General features: G+C 22.8%; 3 protein-coding genes across 20 annotated transcripts in view; 2 read left to right on the top strand and 1 right to left on the bottom strand.

Annotated features, from left to right (window-relative positions):
• The first annotated feature begins 845 nt into the window (after window positions 1-845).
• Window positions 846-15,377, top strand: LOC107993178 (uncharacterized). 7 transcript variants are annotated; one of them, XM_017049459.3, is made up of 7 exons: window positions 846-1,002; window positions 5,847-6,002; window positions 8,065-8,165; window positions 11,327-11,406; window positions 12,762-13,040; window positions 13,605-13,715; window positions 14,232-15,377. In XM_017049459.3, the coding sequence occupies exons 2-7, from the start codon at window positions 5,878-5,880 to the stop codon at window positions 14,508-14,510; spliced, it is 975 nt and encodes a 324-aa protein (XP_016904948.1). In that variant the 5' UTR covers window positions 846-1,002; window positions 5,847-5,877; the 3' UTR covers window positions 14,511-15,377. The 7 variants fall into 7 exon arrangements, with proteins under 7 accessions (XP_016904948.1, XP_061933025.1, XP_061933026.1 ...); XM_062077041.1 differs by having other exon boundaries at window positions 958-1,135; XM_062077042.1 differs by lacking the exon at window positions 846-1,002 and adding an exon at window positions 1,715-1,999.
• Window positions 15,378-15,392: 15 nt separating this feature from the next.
• LOC107993177 (probable E3 ubiquitin-protein ligase HERC4) lies at window positions 15,393-22,331 on the bottom strand. 6 transcript variants are annotated; one of them, XM_062077037.1, is made up of 19 exons: window positions 21,920-22,171; window positions 21,521-21,601; window positions 20,775-20,967; window positions 20,566-20,676; window positions 20,380-20,502; window positions 20,003-20,278; window positions 19,781-19,932; window positions 19,601-19,717; window positions 19,251-19,517; window positions 19,026-19,153; window positions 18,692-18,860; window positions 18,318-18,617; window positions 18,048-18,233; window positions 17,825-17,908; window positions 17,574-17,756; window positions 17,190-17,500; window positions 16,873-17,022; window positions 16,455-16,794; window positions 15,393-16,389 (listed from the first exon to the last, which is right to left on the bottom strand). In XM_062077037.1, the coding sequence occupies exons 2-19, from the start codon at window positions 21,521-21,523 to the stop codon at window positions 16,237-16,239; spliced, it is 3,246 nt and encodes a 1,081-aa protein (XP_061933021.1). In that variant the 5' UTR covers window positions 21,524-21,601; window positions 21,920-22,171; the 3' UTR covers window positions 15,393-16,236. The 6 variants fall into 6 exon arrangements, with proteins under 6 accessions (XP_061933021.1, XP_061933020.1, XP_061933022.1 ...); XM_062077036.1 differs by having other exon boundaries at window positions 21,521-21,836; window positions 21,920-22,165; XM_062077038.1 differs by having other exon boundaries at window positions 21,433-21,836; window positions 21,920-22,145.
• A 593-nt stretch (window positions 22,332-22,924) lies between these two features.
• LOC108004242 (moesin/ezrin/radixin homolog 1) overlaps window positions 22,925-27,477 on the top strand; it is a 30,458-nt gene continuing 25,905 nt past the window's right edge. For 2 of the 7 annotated variants that reach the window (XM_062077027.1, XM_062077024.1), the window contains exons 1-3: window positions 22,925-23,133; window positions 25,032-25,091; window positions 26,395-26,574. In XM_062077027.1, coding sequence (XP_061933011.1) covers window positions 25,080-25,091; window positions 26,395-26,574 — 192 coding nt within the window. In that variant the 5' untranslated portion in view covers window positions 22,925-23,133; window positions 25,032-25,079. Of the gene's footprint in view, window positions 23,134-24,376; window positions 24,683-25,031; window positions 25,092-25,736; window positions 26,163-26,394; window positions 26,575-27,477 lie in introns of those variants that run through there. The other 5 variants (XM_062077028.1, XM_062077029.1, XM_062077026.1 and 2 more) reach the window with 5 other exon arrangements.

The raw sequence follows: 27,477 nt of genomic DNA, 5'->3' as shown, positions 1-27,477 counted from the left end.
TTATATTAATTAAATTGTCGCACATTTATAATGATAATAAAAATAATTAAATAAATCTAAAACTATTTCAATTATTATTTTTTTTATTTTTAGAGAGAAAATTATATATTATAAAAAATAAATAATTTACTTTTCATAATTTTATATTGTTATTATAATTGAAGAATATAGAAACTTTATTTTTTGCTTTATTTTAAAAATAATTAATGTATTTAAAAATTTCAAATTAATTATTATGAAATTTATTTATTTAATCATAAATAACTTTATAATTTTTTTACCCGTACTTAAAATTAAATTTTATAATAAATTTTTAAAAAGGATTTTTTTATTATACTTATATGTTTTTTATAATTGATCCAATCGATTTTTTATAGTTGAAATGATGAAATATTATAATAGAAGAATTATTACATATCTATAAATTATATTTTATTAATTTTTTAAAATATAAAATTTTTTAAAAATATTAATAAGAAAGTATATAGATATCTAAAAATAAGTTTTTGTTTTGATAATATAATTATAAAATTTTTAGTATGAGAATGTATGTGACACATACATTTACATAAAATTTATATATTCATTAATCGAATAAACAAGCAACAAACAATTTAATATTTAATATTGGATAATTTATATCAAGATAACATTATCATCAGGTATAAGTGCATGCTAGGTAATTTCAAAAGAAAACGGTATCCATCGCATCTGTGATGGTAAACAACAAAGTTTGTTGGAAAGTTGTCAACAATTTAAAAAGAGAGAATTTCAGGAAACGCAAAACAATTTCCTACGTTTGCCAAAAGCATTGTCAGATATAAAGATTGGTAGAAAATAAGGGTCGAAAATAACTAACAAGTTAGAAGAGGAAAGGAGAGTGATTCGACGATTCTTCCGATAGAGAGGGGGTGATTCCCATTACTTCTCTTGTGCTTTCGCTTTTCCGTCCAGTGTGTTTCGCCACTGAGGAACCCGCGTGCCTTGCGTTTTAACGCGAAGGTAGGTGCTCGTCATTGTGATCCTCATGCTTCGTATTTTCGTTTTGTAAATCCAGAAATTTCATCAAGTGTTTTAGGGGATGATTCATTTATATAACAATACTGCGAAACGAAATTAACTGAAAAAAAAATGTGTAAGAGAAAAATAATACAAGTTTTTGCTATAATACATATTTATAACAAAAAATATAGATACACATGATTTAATTACGATTTAAAATTTATTTAACAATATATTTCGATTATGTTTCTTAAAATATATTTGCGATGAGATTTCATAGTACAAAATAATATATGAATCGTGTTATTAATAAAAATTTTTGATAATATTAACGATGAACAAAGATTTTATATTCGCATAATTCATGTAAATTAAACAATGTGATTTGTGAAAATAGAAAATTATTTAAGTGTATATATTTTACATATTTAATATTATATTATATATCATATTCATTTCATTAAAAAAATAAATATATATTCAGTCACATTTTTTTTTACTTTTTTCATAATAACTTTTCATGATTTTTATATAAATAAATGTCAAATGATTTCCGTTTATTTTATCCGAGAAATAATTTATCATATAATTCGAAGAATATTTAAATATTTGCGTGAAACATATGATAAGAAATATGCTCCGCCTATTCCATTAATTTATCTATACGTTCGGTTTTTTTTCTATATTACATAAAAATTTAAAACGTCAAATTATTTGCTTTCGCTTTATGTTTTATTTGTGCTTTATTTGTTTAAGAATGATTGAATTTTATATTTATTATAAAAAGAAACTGTCGGTAACAAACGATTACGGAATCGACTGAATATATCAACGATTGTATATCCAGTTGCGATACGATACAATTGATTTTTAAAGCGGTCGTTGGTAACTCGTTTTAAACGATTATCGACCATGATATGAATAATATTATTTGTGACAAACGATCGATTCGAATAACGTTTTAATTTTTATTTATCGATATTAAATTATACAATATGTAAGTACAGTTGTCAAAAATGCAATTTTATCTATATTATTTTTATTTACTAAAACAGAATAAATATCATAACTTTTTTTTAAAATAAAAATCTTAATGTTATTCAATCTCATTTTTTTTTGAGTTTTATAAAATACTATTTATGATTTAAAAAAAATAGTCATAAAAAATCATTATATATAGCATAATTAGAGATTATTACGAATATGACATTGTAATACATGTTAAAATAGATAATGTGTATCTATTTCGTAGTATAAATATATATGTTATTTATTTAGCAAACAAGGACAAAGTTTCAGTCAATTTTGAACATTTCTTGTCGCGTTGTCAGAGACATTACTATGTAAATACATATTTATAATTAAAGAAATATCAATGTAAACTAAAAAATATGATCGTAAATTTTCAGATACAATCGAAATTTTAATATAGATAAGTTTTTGATACGATATTTCATTTTACAAATCTTGATTTTTAATGGCAATTTGTAATATAATATAGTAAATATTATTCAAATATTAAAAAGCTTAAATAGATATATTTATATAAAAAAAAATGGAATTGTATAGATTGTATATTTCAAAAATAGGTTTCTGAAATTAATTGTCGTCTAAATTTTTTGAAAGGTTTGGCTAGTTTCTCGATATATTGTCGAATCCGCAATTCCACTGTAATCTAATACGATCCAGAAGTATCATTAGGTGCTTCGGGTCACGAAGTGAAAAGAGGGAGATGTAGAGATTTTGCGGACGATGTAGATATATTCGGAGGAATTTCGTAGCAAAAATAACTTCGGTAGACTACCGGTGGCTGCCCAGCAGTGACGCGTCAGAGAGAATCCGAAACTTTCATAAGATAAACGTGCGTTTTGCCCGTGTACATCTTCGTTTTTCAATTCTTCGCTGTTTTCGTTCGAGTTTCCGGCCATTAATGACGGCGTAACCGAGTTCCAGACTGACAGTTTAACTAGTACGAAGTAGTTTTATTTAAATAGAAACAGTTTATTTACTATTTAAATTTTTATATTAATTTTATTAATTAATTTATAATTGTATAATTATAGACATAATTTTAAATATTTTCGTTTTAAAAAATGATTTAGATTATTTTTTTTCTTTTCTTTCTTTTTGTGTTCAAAAATTGCTTTTTTTCAATAAAAGATATTAAAAACGTTTTTAAAACAGACATAATTTTTTTTAAATAAAAATAATTCTTTGATTATAAATATAAAAAATTTTTTATTATTTTGCAATATAAAAAGCTTTAAAATTGTTTTTATTCTATATTATATATATTTGCTTTACTCATTATTGATTTTTCAGTTGTATTTCAATTATTATGTGTATATTAAAGTAGGAATATAAGATATACTTTTTATTTTTGATTTAAAGAATTTAAAATGTCTTCGAATGTTAATAAACAAGTTTAATAATATACAAGTTTTAAATCACAATTTATTTTATTTTATTTTATAATAATACATATATGATTTTTATTCATAATAAACATAATAAACAATTTTTAATTTTAATTATTTAAAATTTTTTTTTGTTTTTAATTATTGAATGAATCTATAAGTCTTGAAATTTATTTTATTATTTATTAATAAGCTTCAAATTTCTTATACATATTATTACCAATTAAATAAAAAAATATTAATGAATAATTGTGAATGAATCATTATTTATAGAAGATCAATGTAATTTTCATTTCATTTATATTTGAATCATTAGAGATCTTATTACTATATATAGATCATTGTTTTACTATTTTATTTTACTATTATAAAATCTATTCAAATAATATCTATTTCAAAATGAAAATATTTTTGAATAATAATATTGTCGAAAAAATTAAAAATATTATAGTAACAAAATATTTATTATAATTATAAATGTTCTCATAATTTTTTATGAAGAAAATATATCTATTATATCTTTAGAATTTCTGAATTATGATCAATATTATAATATAATTTCATATTTCAACTAAATTAAAATAAAATATACGATTTATTTATTATTACTTTAAATTAATTTCTAAGGAATTTAAAAAGTTTCTATTTTAAATATGAAATTATAAAAGATTATTCGTTTCAAAAATAAACTTTTTATCATTAAACAAATATCAATAACAATGCATTTGAAATTAATATTTAAAATTTTTATATTTTGTTCTTTCAGTTTTTTTTACATGCCAGTTAAATAACATAAATAAAACGTTTTTCAATTTTTAAAAATCATACTTGCCAATAAATTCAAAATATATCTTATAAATTACAAAATTACGAAGCAAATATAATGCGACAAGAGTTAAAAGTTAATGTATGCGAAAATGTCTCATTACTGCTTTTCCATTTCATGATTTGGACCTATTTTCATGTTACGCTCCTGAATACATTTCTTGGCACGAATTTTCGTACAACCATCATCGGTTTGGATATCAAATATCCAAACATTCAACGAACGATCCCGAAACATCGTGACGATGATTCGTGACCCACTTTTTGCGTTTGTACTTTATTTCGTTACAATATGCGATCAGTTCGACGATGAATCATCGTTGGCTAATAGTATTTATGTTACAAGATCGCACGTTCGATCCTCTTCTTATAATTATTCACGTGCCAATCCGCAGTAATGTATCGTCCAATCAAGAATAACTGTAGTTCAGCGTTTCCCAATATTTTGTCGAGCAATATTAAATATCTTTTGTAATATTGAAACTATTTGCAACTCTATTTTGTAATATTTAAAATTATTTATGATTCACTTTGCAATATTTAAATTATTTGCAAATAGTCAAATCTAAATTATTTGTGAATATGATATAAATCAAGAAACATTTTAAAAATATAATATTTTTTGATTGAAAAACAAACTATCTTTGAATTAACAATAATATTCAAATATTTAGTTATATCATTGTTATTTGCAAACCTTTATAAATATCTTGATTTATATTTTAAGTTTAGGATTTTATTACAAAAAATTATTAAAATCAAGAATTGAATAATGTTGAAAATTTTAATTATTGATATAAAGGTTAAAATTATCAATTAAAATATGTGATTCTTTTCGCGACTCAGATTGGAAATTACTGCCTAGTTAATTACTGTCAAAATTACGACACAAAAGTTGGCACATAAGAGATTCATAAAATTTTCTAAATTAGTAGCCATAAATGTTAAATTAAAGCTTGTTTAATAGAATGATTTAGTTCAAATCTTGTGTTAGTTTGCCAAATGATAATTATACTTTATGCCTTATTTGTTTCTCCTTAATTTGACCTCATTTATCGAAGCATATCGCAATATATTCATAATATATCGTTTTATACGTATACGTATATATCATTTGAATAACAATTTTGTTATTTAACATAATTATACGTACAATAAATGTTAATTATTTCTGTTTTTACTAATACATTGCTACGAAGGTCATTTGCACATTTTATCACAATACAAGTCAGAATACAAGTTATTTATTATCTATTATTTAAAAAAATGAATTTTCTTTTTTAACTAGTTATATATAAAATATAAAATAAAATGGTTATAATAAACGTATATAAAAAAAATTATAGCATGAATCGAAGAATATTATATAATTTAAAATTTTTATTTTATTATAAATGATGTCTTAACGTATTGTGAATAACTTGGTTGTTATGATAAGAAAATTCCTTCTGACATATTTTATCGTTTCTTATCATATTTTGCATTTAAAAATTATATAATAAAAATTCAATATTTTCACGATATTAATGATAATATTAATGATAAAAAAATAATTTTTATACATAAAATTTTTTATATTATTTATTACTTGTTATTTTTCAGAATTAGATATTAATTATACAAAAGCGCAAATATGTCCGCACAAAGGACAATGTTCGTGAATAAACAATTCAACTCTCCTATCAATTTGTATTCACCTCAAGCAATACAGGAAGCCTTGGACAGACAAACTCAAGTTTTATCTAATGGCGCAGTTGGGTAAGTCGATTTTCGCTTTTTAAAAATTAATAAACTTAATGACTTATATTATCTATAATTTTATCTATAGTTAATTTTTATGCGGAAATTTGATATGCAATGTAATTTTTAAAATTATTTTTTGTTTATTACATATAGCAAGAAGTAATTTACGTCTAATTTTAGTTTAAGTATATAATTTAAATATAAATAAAATTTTCAAAAAACAAATAGATATATATACTTTTTTCATATATTTTTAATATTATTATATTTTTTTCATGCATTAATATTTAATTATATATTTATGTTTTAATATAAATTATAATTATTTATGACATATAATTATATTTAACTAAGCATTGCAATATTAAATATTAACGTAAATTTTATTTTCATAAATACATTTTATTTAATTTATTGAGTTTTTTTTTCATTTCTTAAAAAATTTTTTAATTTTGTTTTAAAAAAATTGTACTAAAACAATTTTATAATGATAAAAAGAAATTTTTTGAATAATAAAAATAATTTTTTTTTCGCAAAAATCGTTTAAGTACATATATTATTAAAAAAATTTATATTAGAATTTGTATCTAATTCTTTTAATTTTTTATTTTTATAATTTTTATTTTCTTTTCTTGAACATTACCTTCTCTTTTTCTCTCTCTCTCTCTCTCTCTCTCTCTCTCTCTCTCTCTCTCTCTCTATCAAAATCTAATACAATTTCTTCAATTAATATTTTTACGTACGTAAATATATATATTATATGTACGTATAAATTAAATAAAAATTTGAATTTTGAAATTTTTTAAGAAATATTTTTAAACTACATAATTTTAAAATTATTTTTTTAAAAATTAATCTATTTTTGAAATAATATAAATATTCCACGAAGTATATATAATTATTTTCAAATTATTATTTGAAAACTTTTTGTCCAGTGATATCTATTATATAAATTTTATAATGAGTTTAAGAATCTATTATATAATGAGTTTAAGAATCAAAACGCATTGAGAGAAGTGATTGATATCTGCGACCACTTTGCATCAATGAAAATAGAGGCTGCACCTGGTCTACATGTACCGTTCGATGGATTCATATCGATTCTCCGTCAACGTGTGGATGCTGACCGGTTGCAGGTCGATGAATCAGCCTTCTCGTCGTCATTGGCGCGCGAATCGTTATTTTCAGAGGTCCGAATCACACGAGTTAGAAATAAACCCCTCTCAGAGCCTATAGCTGTTGCGCAAAATCCACGAACACTGTCGTACTTGACTTAGTTTTGCGTTTGGTGGCCTCGGGGTGTACCGTTCACCACCGGTTTTCGCGTGTCAGTTGTACGACTTCCCTTCGGTATCGTGCGCCCTTCCCTCGTAACGAAGATGCTCGCCCAGACCAGGTGATCCTCCTACATTTTATTCTTTATAATCGCATCTCTACAAAGTGTTACTAGTCAATTAGTATAATTTTCATTTATCATTTTATAGTTACCAGAAAAAAGTTTGTGTTATAGTTGGTATTAATCTTATTTTGATATGAATTTGTAATATATTAGCGAATTACTTATTTGTTTTGCTCTTTCGATAAATTTCTTGATTTCGTAATATTTTTCTTACAGAAAATATGTAATTTTGTTTAAACAAAAGAATGATTGATTGAATAGATTGAAAAATTGTTAAAAAAAATGCTTTTAATATAACAAATAACAAATTGATTCAATTTTTGTTTCTAATATTATTAGTAAGATCATTACGAAATATACATTTATTTTTATAATATCTACATAATACATATAAATATTAAAATTTTGAACTGCATAAGATTTTAAAAGTTTTGAATTTTTATTATCTTTTTATTAAAAAATAAACTGTTATTCTGCTAAAAGAAATAATTATAAATAAATTTTATAATAAAAAAAAAAGAAATATATAGAATAGAAAGAATTTTATTTTTATAATAGAAATTATATTGTTAGAATATAATATAATCAAATGGAAAGTATAATTATAAAAACTTTAATATTAATAATAATCATTCATGTTATTATTTATAATAATTTATGTTTTTGTGGATTTTTCAGAATTGATTTCAATCAGCTCGCAAAACCAGCAAACTTACAAAATAGCGCGGTTCTACGAATGCTCGAAGAGGAAGAGGCTAGGCAACGAGCTGGTCAAGCTGGTAAATAAATAAAAATCGTTCAATTTCTTTCAGATAAATCGTTTCTTGCTATGAGTTCTTGTAATATGTAATATCTATCTTAATAAATAAATAAGCAAATGTAAAATAATAAACCTGTAAATGATGTTATATAAGAGAAACGTCTATTATTCAGTACAATGAATTTTCGTAACGAAAGAGAATGTAATTATTTTATATTTATCTTAACAAGTGATTTCAAATTCTTTAAAAATAATGAAAAATTTATAGCTATATATGTACAATAAATAAATTCCACAATTTTTAAATATTTTTTAAAAATCTAATTAATTTGATATTAATTCAATGATTCTCTAAATTATCCATTTAACTTTTCAAAATTAATTGCATCACTGTATTGAGATTAAGATACAAGTGTTTTTCTGTCGTTTCATTTGGCGAGAAGTCAAAATTAAGACATAAGAAAATATTTCTTTAACCAGATCGAAGTAAAAACTTAAATATTTTATTAACTTGTATCATTTTAGTGAAAGATACATTTAGTGAAAGACACTTAGACAAATTAGACTTTTTAATGAATTTTTCTCGTTATTTAAAAATAACATGATTTATTCGCAAGAAACGATTTTAAATTTTAACTGTTACGAAAAGACGACGTATGCATTGTATAAAAGAAAATTAATCAAAAGATTTCAGCCACTGAAGCACGAAGTCGCACATTAACCTAAATGAAGAAGACTAACAAGAAGCGAATCTTATGCTGCAAGCTGTTAATCATGAGCCAGGGAGACTAATATCACTTTCAGTCAAGCCAGTTTAACGTATCTACGGAGAGGTGAACACTAACAATATCACTTGCACGAAAAGCTTTGAGAGATCCTTTCTTAGATTTTGCTTTCTATCCCTGCTTGATAATTTGATCATAGTGTCATATCGCGTTGATCCAAATTTAATAATAAATAAGAATATGATCATTCTTATTAATTTTGAATGATGGTTCTTTTTGCTCTTTTAATAGCAAAAAGGATTTCATTTAATTATCATAATTATTTTCATGATTAAGAAAAGTTAAATTCCTTTTCTTTCTTTTAATAACGTTTAATAATCTCTACAAAATGTGCTAGCCAATCAATATACATGTGATTTCTAAACCATAAATATTAATTTTTGCATTTAAATATATTAAAATAAAGATATATTTTTTTTCATTCTTTTAAAATAAAATTTTTAAATTTAATAGAAAAATTAAATATTTTAACGTAAACTTAAAGTTAAACTATCATTATTTTCTTATTATTTAAATCTTTGATATTTAAAATGTTAAAATACTTGATACCAATACAACAAAAGATCTTGATTAATATATTTGGATAACAACATATGATATGATTATGATTATGATATATTATAATTTAATAGAAAATAAGATATCATTCTTTAAATATAGTTAAATAGTTAAACGAAGTGTCATTCTTTAAAACTGATACTTGTTAAATTTATAACATCACTTCACTTCTTTATACTAATCCCCAGGTATTGGCCAGTTACCAAAAATTCACCAAAATCGGTGGTTAGAATGATCTGCGATAATGAAAAGTATAGGTGACTTCGGGATAGCATCAGTTGTTGGCGAGTATTCGTTTTGGCAATGTCGTTTCCTTCTTCTTGTCTTTCTTCTCTGTATTTGACTAAGTAAATTTCTTGTAGAAAAACGTGTAATTCTTGTAGAATAACGGTACGTTTTGTGGAGAATATTCGTTCCAATTGCTAGTTGCCAGTGAAAGTTTAATATGTAATGTTCGGCGTGTGTATATGATTTATAAATCATGATTTCGTATGAGTGATGCAATTTTTGTGGTTTTATTGTGTCAGGAATTTAGCATATTATAAACTGTGATTTGTGCAATGTTCATTGAGTGCGCGAGAAATTGCATTTTTACAATTTTTTTTAACATATTACAAGTAATTATACTTCAGATTATTTTGAAATAGAAATAATATAAAAAGAATTGATATTTTTTTATTAACAAAAGTTTATTTTATAAAGTTTGTATTAAAACTTTATATGCATATAAGTCTTTATATGTATTTGTTTTATGAAAATACACAAAACTTTTAGATTAAAGTTCCTAGAAATTAATATAATAACTTAATATTAATTCAAGTGTGATACAATACATAGATATTATATACATTTAAAATATAATCTGTTTTTATTAAAATTATATTTATATAAAAATAAATTATATTTTTGAATTTTATAAAATTATACACAATAATTATAAAATTGAAAATTATTAAATGGACAAACTTTTTATTAAAATTTACAATTAGTTTTTTAATAGAATTTCAATTAAAATTGCTTCATCGTATTGAAATAAATAATATATTTAAGATATTTAATATAATGTGTTATCCAAAATATTTTAAAATTTTATAATCTATCAATGTTGTATTATTGAAATGTATACAATCAAAATGAAGGATCTTTTAACGTGTTAATCATCCATTGAAATCTTAAATTATTTAAATATATAAGAGGTTCATTAATAACAAATTAATTTTTATTTTTTAAAATATATTTTTATATTCGTGTTCTTGATATTTAATATTCAAGGTTCCAAAAACCAACGATCCTAAGAATATTGCAAGGTCGAGACGAAATTGTGAAAATTCTTCGGTAATAATCGCGCAAATATAAACTTGGCCGGTATTACATTGCAGTGTAGAATAATAATTCGTTTTATTGACGCAATAACTACTCTTTTCCACGGTTCTTTTTATCAAACACGAGGAATGAAATTCGATCCAACGTTTCTAGCCAAGTGCGACGATATAAATATGAGATACGATGAAAAGTAGTTGAGAAAAGTTGATGAGAATTTATATCGAATTTATTATCGATTTAGTTAACAAGAATTTATTATAAAATATAATATAATAAATTATTCAATTTACTTTTAAGATTGACATATTATTGTATAATAGACACATCCGTAAAAATATTAGATAAAAATAAATCATATATGAATGTAAATATACTGCTTTCTTGTGCACATTTTTGTAACTAATATAAAATTCACAATGTATATATATATGTATATATATTAATTTAATGAATTTTTCAATTTGAGTATTATAATAACGATTATTTGAATAAAAATTATTTGAATTATTTTCAGGTCTTAAGCGCGTAGCTTGGCCACCACCTCCAGAAGATCAAGATTTCGATTTCGTAGAACAAGGACCTATACAAGCGAAGGTAAGTTTTAAAAATTTTTAAAAATCGTAATGAAATATACATACGCTTAATGATACTAAATAGAATGATTCCATATATTATTTATAATATAAATTATATTCTTAAATCATTTTTAAACGCGATTTCAATTCAACTCTTTGTCGATGTTTATTGTAACGAATGCGATTAGATTTCTGCATTTTTGTCCGAATTACATGTGATATTTGTCTTATTTTTTTTTTTTTATCTTGTTGTTTATTCATATATTTGTTATGCAAATGTTCCCTTTTTTTCTTTCTTTTTTCTTAATAAATATATGTATGTACATATTTCCTTCCGTGCTTGCTGTGAAATCGTAATCAGATAAACCTAGAACGATACTGTAAAATCACTGATTTCAAAAAATTTAAAATTTATCTATAGAAATGTAAATTTTAAACAATAAATAATATTATAAATACATATAACTCGGATTTGAATTGGATTGAAAAGGATACCATAATATCTTTGAAGTAATGAAATATATATTCTAATTATTTTAAATATTTAAAAATATTTAATAAAATCTGATAGTATTAAATTAAATAATTTAATTATTTAAATTCTTTATATACGACATTTTTATTGCTATATAAAATTAAAATTTAAATAAAACTGAAAATAATAATATGAAGAATAGTTATTATAATACTTAGTTATAAAATATTGAAAAAGTTAATATCTAAGATGTAAAGACTAACAGAAACAGAACATGGTAGATACTAATGAAAATAAAATTTATTTATTTTATCTAATGTACGATTTATTAAATAAATTATTGATAAAATATATTTTCTAATACAATAATATAAAACAAACATAAAATTTAGTAGAATTTATTCACAATTTTATAATTATTTTTAAAGATAAATGATGAAAATTAAGTGTATAAACAAGAGAATGGAAAATAGGAACATTTAACAATTTATTTATTATTTTTTATTTTTTTATAAAAATAATATTCTACAGTTATCGCATAGCATTTCTCAGATACATTTTTTATTTAGATATTATTTTAAATCAACCATGATCTTATATCATGCAACTATATACAAATATTTGAGAAGCATGATACAGTCTCGTTCTAGGATTTCGTGCACGTTGCTGATTCGTACGTAAAACATTAATACGTATTGTAAATGCACACTTCACGACGCGGTTGACTACACCACTGTGGTTGTCGAGGCAGATATCCCGAAATAATAAATTCTTCCAATGAAAAATTTTCAAATATTTCGTACAAAATAATTCAAAAGGATGATCAAAAAGTAATCACCATTCGACACAGAAATACCTACAAAAGCCTTTGTTTTTCCCTTTTATTCTTCCTTCGAAAGACCCGTGGAATCGGTGATCTCGCCTCGTACCAGAGCAGTCCTTCATCAGGTTCATCACCTCAGCCGCCCTCAACGATAGCTCGTTCCTCGACTCGGAGTGCCATACCATCCTCTCCATCTCCGGTTAGTCCTGGTGGAACACTGCGACAACCGTCATATTTTCAATCAACGCCAAAGGGTTGGCATCCGGTTACACCACCGGCAACTTCACCGATCTCGCAACAATCGATTCAACCAAATTGGTACAATCAACAGCAACAACAAAATCAGCAATTTCAAGTAAGTAATCGAAACATAGATGTCGACTTATGTCAAACTTATATATATCGATATATATATATCGATATGTATTGTATAATAATAATTGAAACAAATATGAAAGAACAAAATATGATATAAAATTTTCTTTTATTAAATTTCGTTTTTTATAAATATAATAATATATTTCATAAATGATATCATCATTTAAAAATGAGGTTACATAAAAATCAATTATATAAATTAAAAGTGATATGCTAAAAAAATTTATAAACTATAAATATAAGAAAAAAAATGAATGTTACAAAATTTATAGATATAAGATCAAACTTCAAATTGATCTTAATTTTAAAAAGTCGACATCTATGTGCAATTGATAAATTCAACAGGTGGCTTCAAAGAAGATATGCGCGATAAGGAACTTATTAATACCTTTTTCCTCTACTCTGGAAACAAACGTGTAGTCAACGGCTGTTAATTTCAAAATGTACCTCTTTCAGATATTTAATACGTTGATCTGTTATGATTTGTTATTATAATTATATATAATTTATAGGATTAATCTGATCGCATTACTAATTACAGCAACACTCTCAAGATTATACTTCTCTACGATCGATACAAAATCAAGCTCCTACGATATTTGAAGCACCACCATCCACAATCATACTTCGCCCGGAGCCTCCAATCTCACAGGTATAATATTATACGAATATTATATGTATTTCTAATTTTTTTGATAAAAGAGAACAAAAGAATGATTTTATAAAAAATATCTTTTAGATTAAAAATTCTTTTTTATTATTAATTGTATGCAAGAAAAACATTTGATAAGTATATTTTGTTATTAATATTATTTATTCGAGTTATTGAAATTTAATAGGATATTAATCTTGATTTTAAAAATTAGTAATATGAATTAATTTTTTTAAAAGTATAATGAAATTATAAAAAATTCAAAGGATGATTTAGAAAATAATCATATATTTTAATACTTATTCTTTATTGATTATATTATATTAATTATATTAAATATTATATATATTATATTATATTATATTAATAATTAAAGTCATTTTTTTTATCAATTATTTATATTTTATATATATATGTTTGAAATGAAAAAAATAATTTAAAATGTATAATTTTAAAAATTAAAACAATATATATTTATAATAATATACATTTATAAATAATTTAATATTATTTTAGGCACCAGCACCAGTTTATCAAGCCCAACCTGCTGCAACTAAGGCTCCAATAAGTGGAAATATGAGAGGAGATCTGAAGTGGCCGCCACCATCGGTTAAAGCTCAAGCAGAAGCTGAAAACAGAGCTAGAATGGAATTGGCAAAAGGTCCTGCTTTTAGGCCTCGTAGGGTGCAGAAGGACTATTCCGGATTTTTCGCTCAACATGCTTTGAATAATACATATCCAGGTTATCGAGCTCCACCAGGCACTCAATATTTTACTCCTTCTTATCATCATTAGCAAATTTATTAAAAAATTATTTACTTTTCTCGTAATTTTGTCCTGAGCTCGATTTTTTACAACTTTTGCGAGAACCATGACGCATATTTTGTTTCTTATTCGAATGCTGCAGAAATTCTTTTAAATTTTAAACGAAAAAAAATCACTCAGGATCATTCTCATTGAATTTCGAAATTTGTGCATTGAAAAAAAGAACCAAAAATATAAATATAAATATAAAAATAATAATAATTCAATGTTTGGTTAATATATATGTTTCGATTTATTTTTTTATATATAAGACTTAGAACTGTACACGTATAACTTATATGTGTTTTGCTCTTCCAGTTCTTAGTTTAAAATAATAGAATTTTTGCGAGATATACAAAAGGTTCTTAAAACATATTCTGTCAAAATTTCGAATTTCAATACACTTTGTATATATTGAGACTGATGGAATACTGGCTTTTTATTGCCATGACTTGTACTCTCATATTTTAACAATAACTGAAAATAATAATAGTACATATTTTAAAAATATTTATCATATTTTTTCCGTCTTTCTCTTTTAAATATAAATAAAAATTAATGCTTTCAGCAGAACACTGTTATTTTCCATAGAATAATCATATATATCAATTAAGTGAAATACATATTTCTATAGAATATTGTCATTGATAAAAAATGTCAATTAATTCAGATTTCTCGACGATTAACGAAATTAATGTTAGAATAAAAATCGAATAAAATACGAAAAATATTAATGAATAAATCATTAATATCGAAAATATTTAAAAAGAAATTGACCATGTGTCTATTAAACGATTAACGAAACTTTTTAATAATGTAATATATCGATGTGTATAAATAAAAGATATTTACAAATAACATTATTAAATATAATTTTTCTTTTTTTAATAAAATTTATTTCAAGATATAACATGAATATAAGATAAAATTTTTTTATTTCACAATTTGTTGTTGTTGGTATATTGGTTTTGCTTTGTGAAATGTGTTTATTTACTAACAATGTATAAATTGTTTTATACAATTTATAGAATGACATCCAGTTTTAGAATAAATCATATTTCTATTTATTTATTATGTTTATTCTAAAATAAAGCAATAAATTATTTAAATAAATTTTAATAATAATTTTCATTTTTTTATAATTTAAATAAGTTTTTGTCATGTACAGTAGAATAACTTTTTAACACTGTCGTGCAAGTTTTTTTATCAAATAATTAGTACAATTAAAATAATTTAATTGTATTTTTAATTTTTAAAAATTAAACTATTAACAAATATTTTTTACATATTTACTAATAATTTTCCCTGAGTTCATCTCTTTTTTGAAATCTAAATATAATATAATAATTTTAAATACTATTTTATTTAAAATAAAGCATTAATAAAATTATAAAATTAAAAATTTAGTAAATCCTATTTGAATAATATTTAAATAACATAATATAACATTTGCATGTTATTTTTTGAACCAGTTGTTTACATTTTGAAATATATATCTATTCCTTGTACAATCATGATTACAAAATATTATTAATTAGATTTAGATTAAATAAATTGTAGAAAAATAGAATAACAATAATATAAATTTTTCCATTTAACCATTCAGATATATAGCCTCTAAAAAAAGATATAGAATGATTTATAATTTTTCAATATAAATAAAATTTCAATTTAAGCCTGAGTTAAAGTTATATATGGCATGATTACAATAGTAAGTTTATACTAATGAAAAGCCATGAGTTTGTTGAATTGCTTGTAATAATTTATATCGTAATCTTTCTCGAGTTTGATATCGAGGAAGATCAAGTAAATTAAAACATGTATGAGCAACAGGTAATAAACGTTCATCATTCATTGGTTGTATTGTAATCTAAAATAAAAAATATTATAATACTACATTAAATAATATGAAATGAAACATACGAAACGACTTACTTTGATTGCTTTCATGCCTTGTATAGGTATTCTATCACTTCCTGTTAAAAATAGTAAGAACTTTTTCTTTTCTTCCAATGGAAGTTCACGAAATACTTGCCAAAATAATACAATAGTAGGATTATCTTTTGTATATCCTTCTTTATATGTTGCATTCTTTTCTAACTCTTCCCAATCATAATCTTCATTTCCTACTACTACAGCCATAAGTTCATAACTATGAAATAATTCCAATACACGACCACCGCAAACTTTATGAAAACCTTTATAAAATGCTTCAAAATGAAGATCTACAGATTTATTTAATGTATAATCTACATACAAATCAACAAATTGTTTTCTGTAAACAAAAATAATTTGATTAAAATATAAAATTTAAAATAAGAACATAAAACAAAGAACTAAAAAATAGGCATACTTATTTTTCCATGTAACAGGAACTTTACTACCATCAGGTATGAGTTCATATATTTTCTTTTCACCAAATACTTCTCTAACTATTTCAAAATGTAAACCAAAAACTTCTTCAAAATCTGCTTCTTCATAATCTAATATATTTTGCATACTTCTAAAATAATATTAATTTTATTGAATAATTATTAAAAATATTATATTATATATATTTTGTCAAAATTCATTTTATAAATTTATTTTAAATTAAGAAAGAAAGATATAATAAAGTATAAAATATAGAGATATATAGAGATATTTATGATTTATATAAATATAATTTACTTGGCAAGTACTGGTGACATATCTTTCATATCAATTAAACCAACTGGTTCATGTAACAATTTCTTATATAAAGCTAATGGAAATGGCAAATCAATAATAATAAAATTATAGATAACTAGTCCACAAAGGATTCCAATTAAAAAATACATATTTTCATCTTCAAGTGAATCTTCACTAAACCATATAATTCTAGTTTCTTCATATTGTTTAAACATGCCATATTTAGGATCTAAAATTTCCCTTAGTAATAACATAAAGAATTCTTTTTTAACTCCACCTGCATCTTCTGCTTCTTCACCATGAAATTTTACCTTTATAAAGTAACTTTATGAGTTGCGTCTTACAAATAAAATATTTAGAATAAAATTATGTACTAATACTCACTCGAAGAGGCTTTTTTAAGTCACTAGAATTATATTGTGACAATTCTCGCAAAGTATCAGCAACAATATTTTCCCGCGAAACATTCAATATTACAAACTGATTATGATGTGGTATAGAAAATGGATCAAAAAACATTTGATTCATTACAGCTAGGGTTGCTGCCTCATTCATTGCTGATTGCATCTAATATAGATAAATAAGTTTAATATAAAAAACATATAAATTTTATTTAATATAAACTTCTATTTTACCTGAATAGCTTGATCCGTTTCAAGAAGTATAATTTTAGCATTTGCATCAAGAAGAAAAGGATAATTACAGAATACTTTTTGGCACTGAAAAAAGATTGTAATTATATAAATAAGTTATAAATGTTTGATTAAAAGAATTTTTAGAGGATTGCATCAAAAGTTTAATAAGAAAATATTATAATAAAAAATTAAGAAAATTAAGAAAGTATTATATGCAACGTACAGAAAAAGATTCTTTTTCTGAAATCCATTTTATATAATCAGTTCTTATATCTATAAGTTCTATTAATTCTGGTAAATGAAATGTAGAATAAGGTACTTTATTGCCTTCATCGCCTTCATTATTCAATTTATTTAATAAATGTAAAGAATCTAAGATAACTTGCAATGTCACATCCCATGATACAGCCTATATAACAATTGTTAAGATGTATTAATTATTTATTTTTATAATGATAAAATAAATAACTAAATAATCACTCTTGAATATTACCTTATTTGATTTAAACTGTTTTACATAATGTAAAACAACTGATTTATGAACTCTAACTAATCTCTCAAAATAATGGGGTGGTGTCTTAAGCCACCAACTTGTAACAGTTTTAAGAATCTCTGGCTTTAATGCTAAAACAGCTTTGCAGAATGGCTTATGCAATGAATTACAATTAAGAGGATTTACAAAACCATGATATAAAGGTAATATTAAATAGATTCTTAAAGATTCCGTACAAATTATTTTAGATGATAAATTAACAAAGGAAGGAATCAAACTGTCTATTATGCAAGTAAATATCTGAGAAAAGAATAATAAATTTGTTGTAATTTTAAACATAATAATATTTCATAAAATCTATATTTCTTATATACCAATTCTTGAATTGTCTTGTTATCCAACTCTCTAATAATTCCAAATAATCTACTAGCTTGATCAAGATCCACCCCATGATGCTTACTTGAACATCCATAATGAGCATCATTTTTAAGTAAGAATGATCCAGTTACACAGGACAAACTTTTAAATACAGTTTCTAAATATCTATAAGTATATTAATTCATAAAATTTATGATTTATATTACTATTTGTATATAAAAAAAAAGCAAAATCATAATTTTTTATTATCAATTGAAAAAAGAAATTTAAAAAAAATTAAATGAATTCTACACATCTAAAATAGCTTTAAGTACTAACTTTTCTACTCACGTCATAAGTTCATGATCAATAGATGAATTTGGTGGAACTCGTTGACATGCCATTAGTTGATCTTCAGTTATTGTAAGAATTTGAGAAGTGCTTTCTAGAATTCTACAGTCATCTGGTTTTACAATATCCTGAATATAATTATTTTATATATATATACACACTATTATCATTAATAAATTACATTCATAGGTATTTTATTATTTCTAGTCGTAAGAAAATATTTACATTTTGTGAAATTACTGTGGCAAAACAATGATCTCCACCAGTGAAAATATGTTTAACAATATAACCAATTGTACGAGAATTGAATTGCTTATTAATATCCATTATTGTTGAACCATTTGGTGCAATCCATGGACCATGTACTACTTGTGGAGTTGTTACGCTTCGAGTAGAATGATTACCTAATTGTCCTGCACCACCTAAACCCCATGCATAAACCCTACCTCTTGATGGTACCAATGCCAAAGTATGTCTTTTACCACATGAAATCTTAAAATTAAATATTTAATAATATAAACATATTATATTAATAAATACAAGATATATTAAAATTATTTTTTTGTATAACATACTTGTGTAACTGTGCTACCCATAAGTTCCATCACTTGACGAGGTAAAATTTCATTACTATTGCTTCCATGTCCTAATTGACCATACATTCCAGCACCACATGTAAATACTCCACCATCCTAATTTAAATTTTAAATGATATTATTGATAAAATTATTTTTTCAACAATTGAAAATACTTACTACTGTTAAAAATACAGAAAATTCTTCTCCACAAGCTGCATAACATATTTTTGCATTTTGTAATGTTTGTAACTGACATGGTAAATTTCTATCTTGTGTGTCATTTAGTCCTAATTGACCAAATGTATTTTTTCCCCATCCAAATACAGCTCCTATAGTAAAATTTAATTATTTTCATTATTATAAAAATGACTTTTTATGTATTTCATATCTTTATAATACCTGATTTTGATATAGCTATGCTATGATATCCTCCACAGGCAATAAAAGCAATAGGAATTCCAATAAAGGCACTGATAAATTTGGGCTTTATTTCATATTTAGTATCAGTACCTAAACCAAGTTGTCCTTCACTGTTAGAACCCCAACTATATAATTCTCCATTATTTGTTAATGCAAATGCATGTTTCATTCCACAAGCTATTTGTACTACTACACTTGTTCCTAAGGTTTTTACCATACGTGGTGAAGATTCCATAAAATTTTTGGAATTTAAACCTATAATAAAGTTATAAAATATAAATATAAAAAAATAATAAATAAGAACTTTTAAATACAATATCTATGAATAATTTTTTAATATTTACAAATAACATTACCTAGTTGGCCTTCTGTATTAGATCCCCAACTGAATAATTGTCCCCATTCATTTATTGCTAAAGTATGATATGCTCCACAAGCTGCTTTTTTGAATACAAATGCATCCAATCCAGGTATTAATTCTAAATATAGAATTAATATAATTTAATATAAATTTAATTTGATTTATTATATTTTTTACTTACGTAATCTTTTTCTTCCTTTTTCATGACCAAGTTGTCCATAGTCATTATTCCCACATGAATATATTTCACCAATTTGAGTAATAACTACTGTATAATTTTCACCACATGCAACTATAAAGAAAAATTATTTAAAAATATAAATAATAAAATAAAATGTATATATATATATATATTTATATATAAATGTATGATTCTATAAGTAAGTTTACTTTGCTGTATTTCTGCAGCTTTTTTAAAATCAAGTTCACGGGGAATCAAAATATTTTCATCTTCTATACCACCCAAACCCAATTCCCCATGTATAGTACTACCCCAACAAAACATATCTTTTTTTTTATGTAAAGGATATTCCACTGCTATAACAGGCTCGCTAGCCAAACGTCGCTTTTTATTCCAGTTTGCCTACACAAATAATAATATAAAATAGATATCTCTTTTACTTAATATTTGTATTTTTTATATATATTATAATCAATGTAAATAATAAAATAATTCATTATTTATGTATTCTTTTTATATTCTTTTTATATTCAAAAGATAATTTTTTCAATTGTTTTCAATAGTTTTAATATCTTTTTAAACTAATTTTTTTATATCACATAATTAATAAAAATTTTATTATTATGTATAATAAAAATTTCAATATTATGTATAATAATTAAATCAAAACCAAATGAATTATATTATAATTAAATCAATTATTTTTTATATGTAACAAAAATTATATTATTTACATTGTTTACATGCTAGTTTATTTTATTTTATTCATACATAATATGAAATATAGAAATATAGAAATTTAAAAAAAAAATGAAACTGAATTTGATAGATTCAAAATAAATGATATGCATGCTTATATATACATACTTTTTGTAATATTATATTGCAAATAATAAAAAAGTAATAATTAATGTTTATGATAATATTTGGGAAAAAGCAGGTATTAGTAACTAACCATATTTTTCTATTTCTCTCATACTGAAAGCATCAGAAGTGTGGATGGGATATGCTATTTATGAAAAACATGTGGTACATCCTAAAAATAACACATTCTCTTTTAAATTCTCTTATTTTTTTCTTATTTAAAACTTTAAATACACAATATTTATAATAAAAACATTATTTTGATATTATTATAATTCTTTAAAAAAGATATGTCATTATCATCATGTAAAATTTTGTTTTTTAGAGTAAAAAGATGAATAAAATTAAATTATATATAAAATTCAATTTAGAGATAAATATTTCAATTTATCGTCTCTAACTGAAATCTGAAAAAATTTAATTTGCATTAAAGATGATTGTGCAAATATATATTAAGTTAAAATCAATATTACATTAAACTTTATTGTACCTGTTTTTCTTGTCATAAGCAGAATTTTATCAAATTAGGTTAAGAGAAATGAAAGATATTTGATATTAAATAGTTTAGATTATGATGGTATTTAATGGATTTAAAAAATAACAAATTAAAAATGAAGGAATGAACAAGAAAGTGAAATGCAGCAAATTTCACTTGTAAGTCGATAAGAATTTATTTTAGTATTATAGTAAAATGATATATCACTATTACAATTTTACTATCATAATTTTACCATTTACTTACATTTCTTGTGAATACAGTGTTTCAACACTTAAATATAAATACTAGAAACTTAGAATGTACTATAATTTATTTGTAAATGTAAAAAAAATTTTCATTTTTACGAACATTCATTATCATAAGATTACAATTTTAAGAATACAAAATTTTACATACAATATTAAAATAGAGCAATTTATGAAATAATAATACAATTTATATAAAAATATTTATTTGATATATAAAAGAGATAATAAAGTATGAATAATAATACTTTTGGATTAATAAAAATACAAAAAAATGTTTATATATTATATGTAAAAACAACAATTATATAGTAATTTTATATTTTTTGCTTTACAAATATAAATGCACATAATTTAACATTAATCATTTTTATATAAATCATTTTTTATAAATATTAAAATAAAAGCAAATAATAAATTATAAAATTTTATACGTACATGATAAATTTTATATTTATAAAATATTGTAATTTAATTTTAAATATGAAGAATATATATAATACTCTTTTTATGATCTAGTAAATTTTAAAAAAATTTAGAAATTGAAAAAGTTATAATATATTAAAATTAAAAATTAAAAATTAAAAATAAATAATTTAATAAAAATAAAAATACAAATATTAAATATAAAATTATTAAAAAATTTAAGAAAAAAATATTATATATTCTTTGATTGTATTTAGTATTGAATTATTATTTTATAGTCGACTTCATCTATCTTATACATAGTTCGTGATTTATCCCTCCTTTTTAAGAAAATTAAGCGAGCGGGTGGGCAGGCGGCAGCCATATTATCAGTGAGGTGTCAGTATTGTCCGAACGTGACGAGATTTTTGGGTGTGGATCGTACAATTTCCTGTCATTTTCTTTAACGGGCATAGTGCAAGTGCAAGTGCCACTGGCCTACTGTGAATGTGTGGCACATGTATCATAGAATTTATATCTCATAATCACAATAATGTAAGTTTTATATACTGAATTCTAATTCAGTATATTAAGTAGTTACACATTTTATATAAATTTTAGAATAGATTGTTTTTTAATTATCTTTAAAATATCATATATCTCAATATTAATATTTTTATAACAATAAATATATTTGCTTTTCATTTTTTTTGAAAAATTTTTTTTGCTTACTAACTATATATATAGGTTATTTCTTTAAATTATAAGTTATCTGATAATAGCCTTGAATAATTTCTAATATGAATACATTTCTCATTCATGACTGACATTTCAATTTTACGTATTATATTTATATAATAGTTTCGCAAACATATTTGCCTTATAATTTTATTTATTGAAGGTGACATACCATATCCCTTTTTTTCGTATGAAGGACTATGCAGTAAACACGTCATGAAAATAAAGATTCTGTAAATGTAGATAAATAATTATTCATTATAGAATAAAATATTCAAATAATTTAATGTTGCAATTATCGATATATAAATAAACTATTATAGTTAATAAAAAACTATTATAGTTTCAATATAAAATAATCTTATATATTGTTTAGCAATCATTTTTTCCTTTAAAGTAAAATGAGACGATAGAATACAGAAGCTTACGTTTCTGTTGAAATCCTACGCATTTCTAGCTAACCTCAGCAATTAGCTACATTACTTTACACAATATATAAGTATGTAAAAATTTTTTTCCTATAATTATTTTTTTATTTATTAATTAATATTTTGGGATCTTATTTAAAATTTGATTTGTATGTTATGTTAGTACATATAAAATTATTTTGATTTTACGTAAACTATGACAAATGTATTTAATGTTTATGAAATAAAGGTATATAACCTTTGTGTAAATTACTATTTACTATATATATTACTATAAATTACTATATATATTACTAAAATTGTATATATTTCGCGTTAATGAGCAACCTTGAAAATGATTTTTTATCACAACATTTTGTATTCATTACTTTATGTGAATATTTTTAATATATAATATATAAGATTTTTATATATTTAAAAAAAATTTTTTTTTCATATAAATATTTTAAATTTGATAATATTCATTCAATTATTATTTTTTGTAAAATTATGCTTAAAGTTAAAAATATTAAATTTATGCAGTATTCGCAAAAGCTGCTTTAGCCATTCACATAAACAGAGATTTTGTGATGAGTATTTTGGACTTCGAACGCAGTAGTCGGAAATGGAAACTTTATTAATAGATACTTTCTATCTCTATGTTTCGTGAAAAGTTGGACATATACATCGTGCAGAGCTTTTTTACCGGTATTAACAAAAAGTTAGGAGATATCAATAGTTCAACGAACGTAGTAGTCCTAGATAAAAGGGGAATGCTAGACACAGTGCGCAGGCACTCCTTGCTGCGAGCGGATGTCGGTCACGCGGATTTACATTGTAACCTGTCTCTTCTTCCAATATGGAGACTTGTATGCAGTTCTGTGAATGTGCTACTTTTTTTTGTTGACAAGAATTTTGCAGTAAATTCTAATTAATCAGTTGTGAAAATTTAATTTTTAGTAATGATTTTATTATTTTTCATTATTATCAATAGTTGCCATTAATTACTATTTGCAACTAGTTAAATATATATTTTATGTAAAAAGTTTTATAAAAAATATTGTAAAAATATTATTGAAAATAATATTCATTTTATAAAAAAAATAAAAATAAATTTTAAAAGCAGTATTTAAAAAATATATAAAAATATTTGACATTTTCTCAAATATAGTATTTATAGTTTATAATATTTTGAAACATTTTTTTTTAGCTTTTTCAATTTTATTTTTTTTTGCTATTGGTCTAATATTTTAGAATTTACTATTAATATATATTTTATTATATAATTACAATTAATTTATGTTACAGATTGATTACATTTTCGTTGTTTGACACGAAAAAAACAAAAGTGCCAATATGCCGAAAACGGTATGTATATATATTTTATGAAATGCAACAAATTATTTAAACAAATTAAATTATTATATTTATTAATTTTATTTTAAATTTTATTTTGTGTTAAAAATACACAATAACAAATATAATTTTGTATAATTTTGTGTAATTTATAGGAATAAAAAATTATTCTTAAAAGTTAAAATTAGTTAAATTATTTAATGTATATTACATGTAATATAGTTATATAGAGTATATATAGAGTATATATACAAAAATAATAAAATTTATAAATGAATAAATATTTGAATACGATTTGAATACGAAATTTTAATAAATTTAATTTTCAGTAATTACACAAAAATAAAAAAATGTAATCAAAGGAAGAACAGAGTATATAACATATAGATAATAGATAATAGATAATAATAAAGTATATAGAGTAATATTCTAATATAGTTTTATATATATTAATTATAAATTATAATTATTTTATAATTATTATATTATAATTATTATATGGAAAGAAATAAACTAAAATATTAAATTTATAAATTACATATTACATAGATATTTAAGTAATTATTTTATAGTATTTTATAATTTTTTAAAAATTTATGTCAACTCCATATATGAATATGAACCGTTATTGAAAAGTTAATTCCTTTTGTACACCCGGTATTTTAACTAAACGCTGATTGGCTATGGCTACGCGCACCGGCTTCCTCACGTGATCATTTTCGTTCTTCTCCCTTTCTCTTACAAATTCTACCTATGATTCGAAAAGAGAAGAACAACGATGCACTGCTTTAAAGGAGAAAAGTGGGGGGAAAGACGCTGCCGACTGCACTTGCCCCTTAGCTCATTGTATGACTTGAGACCGGCATAAGTCGACAGTTGAACGGTTGAGTTTTGTGATATTCAGTGTTTATCTAATTTGAACAATACATCTATAAATTTACAGTGCACTATTCGAATTATTCGTGTTCTGACCTGCAATAAGTAAGCATTTATCGACATAGATCGTTTTAACGGTTTTGATCTCATTTGAATTTGCGTTTACGTTCTCATATCATCGTAGCCATGGTTGCTGGTGCTAAAATGGTAAGCGTTCTGTTCTGATTTTTTCAAATTTATTTTAAATGATATGTCCAAAAGAATATAATTTAAAATCATAATTTTTAATGTTCTTGTTAAATTTTTATTCGTTTTTAAGAAAAAAAATTTATATTCTATATAATGAAAAAAATTAAAAGTGGCGTCCTTTTCTCTATCGAATAATTGTTTATTTTAAACCTTACATTTCTAATTCTTATTTCTTTTCTTATATGTGAAGATGAATGTGAGGGTGACAACGATGGACGCCGAACTGGAGTTCGCGATCCAGCAGACGACCACAGGAAAACAACTCTTTGATCAAGTTGTAAAAACGATCGGATTGCGTGAGGTGTGGTTTTTCGGACTTCAGTATACGGACAATAAGGGTGATTTAACATGGATAAAATTATATAAGAAGGTAGGATGACTGGTTATTTATTGCAATAATTATTATTTATTTTCTATATTTGTTCACAATAGTTCTCTTTTATATAAAATTGAGTTAAATTGAGTTAAATTTCAAATATATGAAAGCTTTTGTAGTTGCTTTAATGTGAAATATATTCTGTATAGCATAAATGCTAAATATTTATTGCTTCGTATAGATAATAATAGATATATTATTATTTAGAAATAATAATATAATTACTTTTACGATTTTAAATTAATAAATTTTCATAAAGCAAATTATTTAACTATTATGTATTTTATTATGTATATAAAATATAATTTAGTTATTATAATTTTTTTTAAACACAATTGATAAAGATTAGATTTAGAAATTTGTCATCATGATAAAAAAAAGTGACCTAGGTAGAGATGTGACGGCGGATGCTGATGTCATCGACTTTTGTAGGCTCGCTATGTATGACTATACGTTCAACTTTACTGTTGATCTTTATTTTATAGCATCATCCAATAATTTTAATTTTTTTTAATAAAAAAAAATATTTTTACTTTTTATAATATATAATTCATAATTAATTATATATTTTTTTGAACGAATATATGATTATAATAACTGTTTAATCATTATAGTATATTAATAATTTTATATTAGTTTATACTAATTAAACATAACCAAAAATATTTTTTTAAAATTATTTCACATTTCAACTTTTTTAATTTTTAGATATAAATTAAAATTCAAATTGATTAAATTATTATTTTATCATAAATTTATAATTTAATAATTTAATTAATATTAATTAATAATAATTTAAATATTAATTAATAATAATTTAAATTTAATATTATTTTATCAATAAATTTCAATAATAGATAGAAAAATACTCAAATCAAGATTTTAAAAATTTTTATT

Source organism: Apis cerana, linkage group LG7 (assembly GCF_029169275.1).
Source record: "Apis cerana isolate GH-2021 linkage group LG7, AcerK_1.0, whole genome shotgun sequence".
Classification (NCBI taxonomy): Eukaryota; Metazoa; Arthropoda; class Insecta; order Hymenoptera; family Apidae; genus Apis; species Apis cerana.
This window is presented reverse-complemented; position numbering and strand designations above follow the sequence as displayed.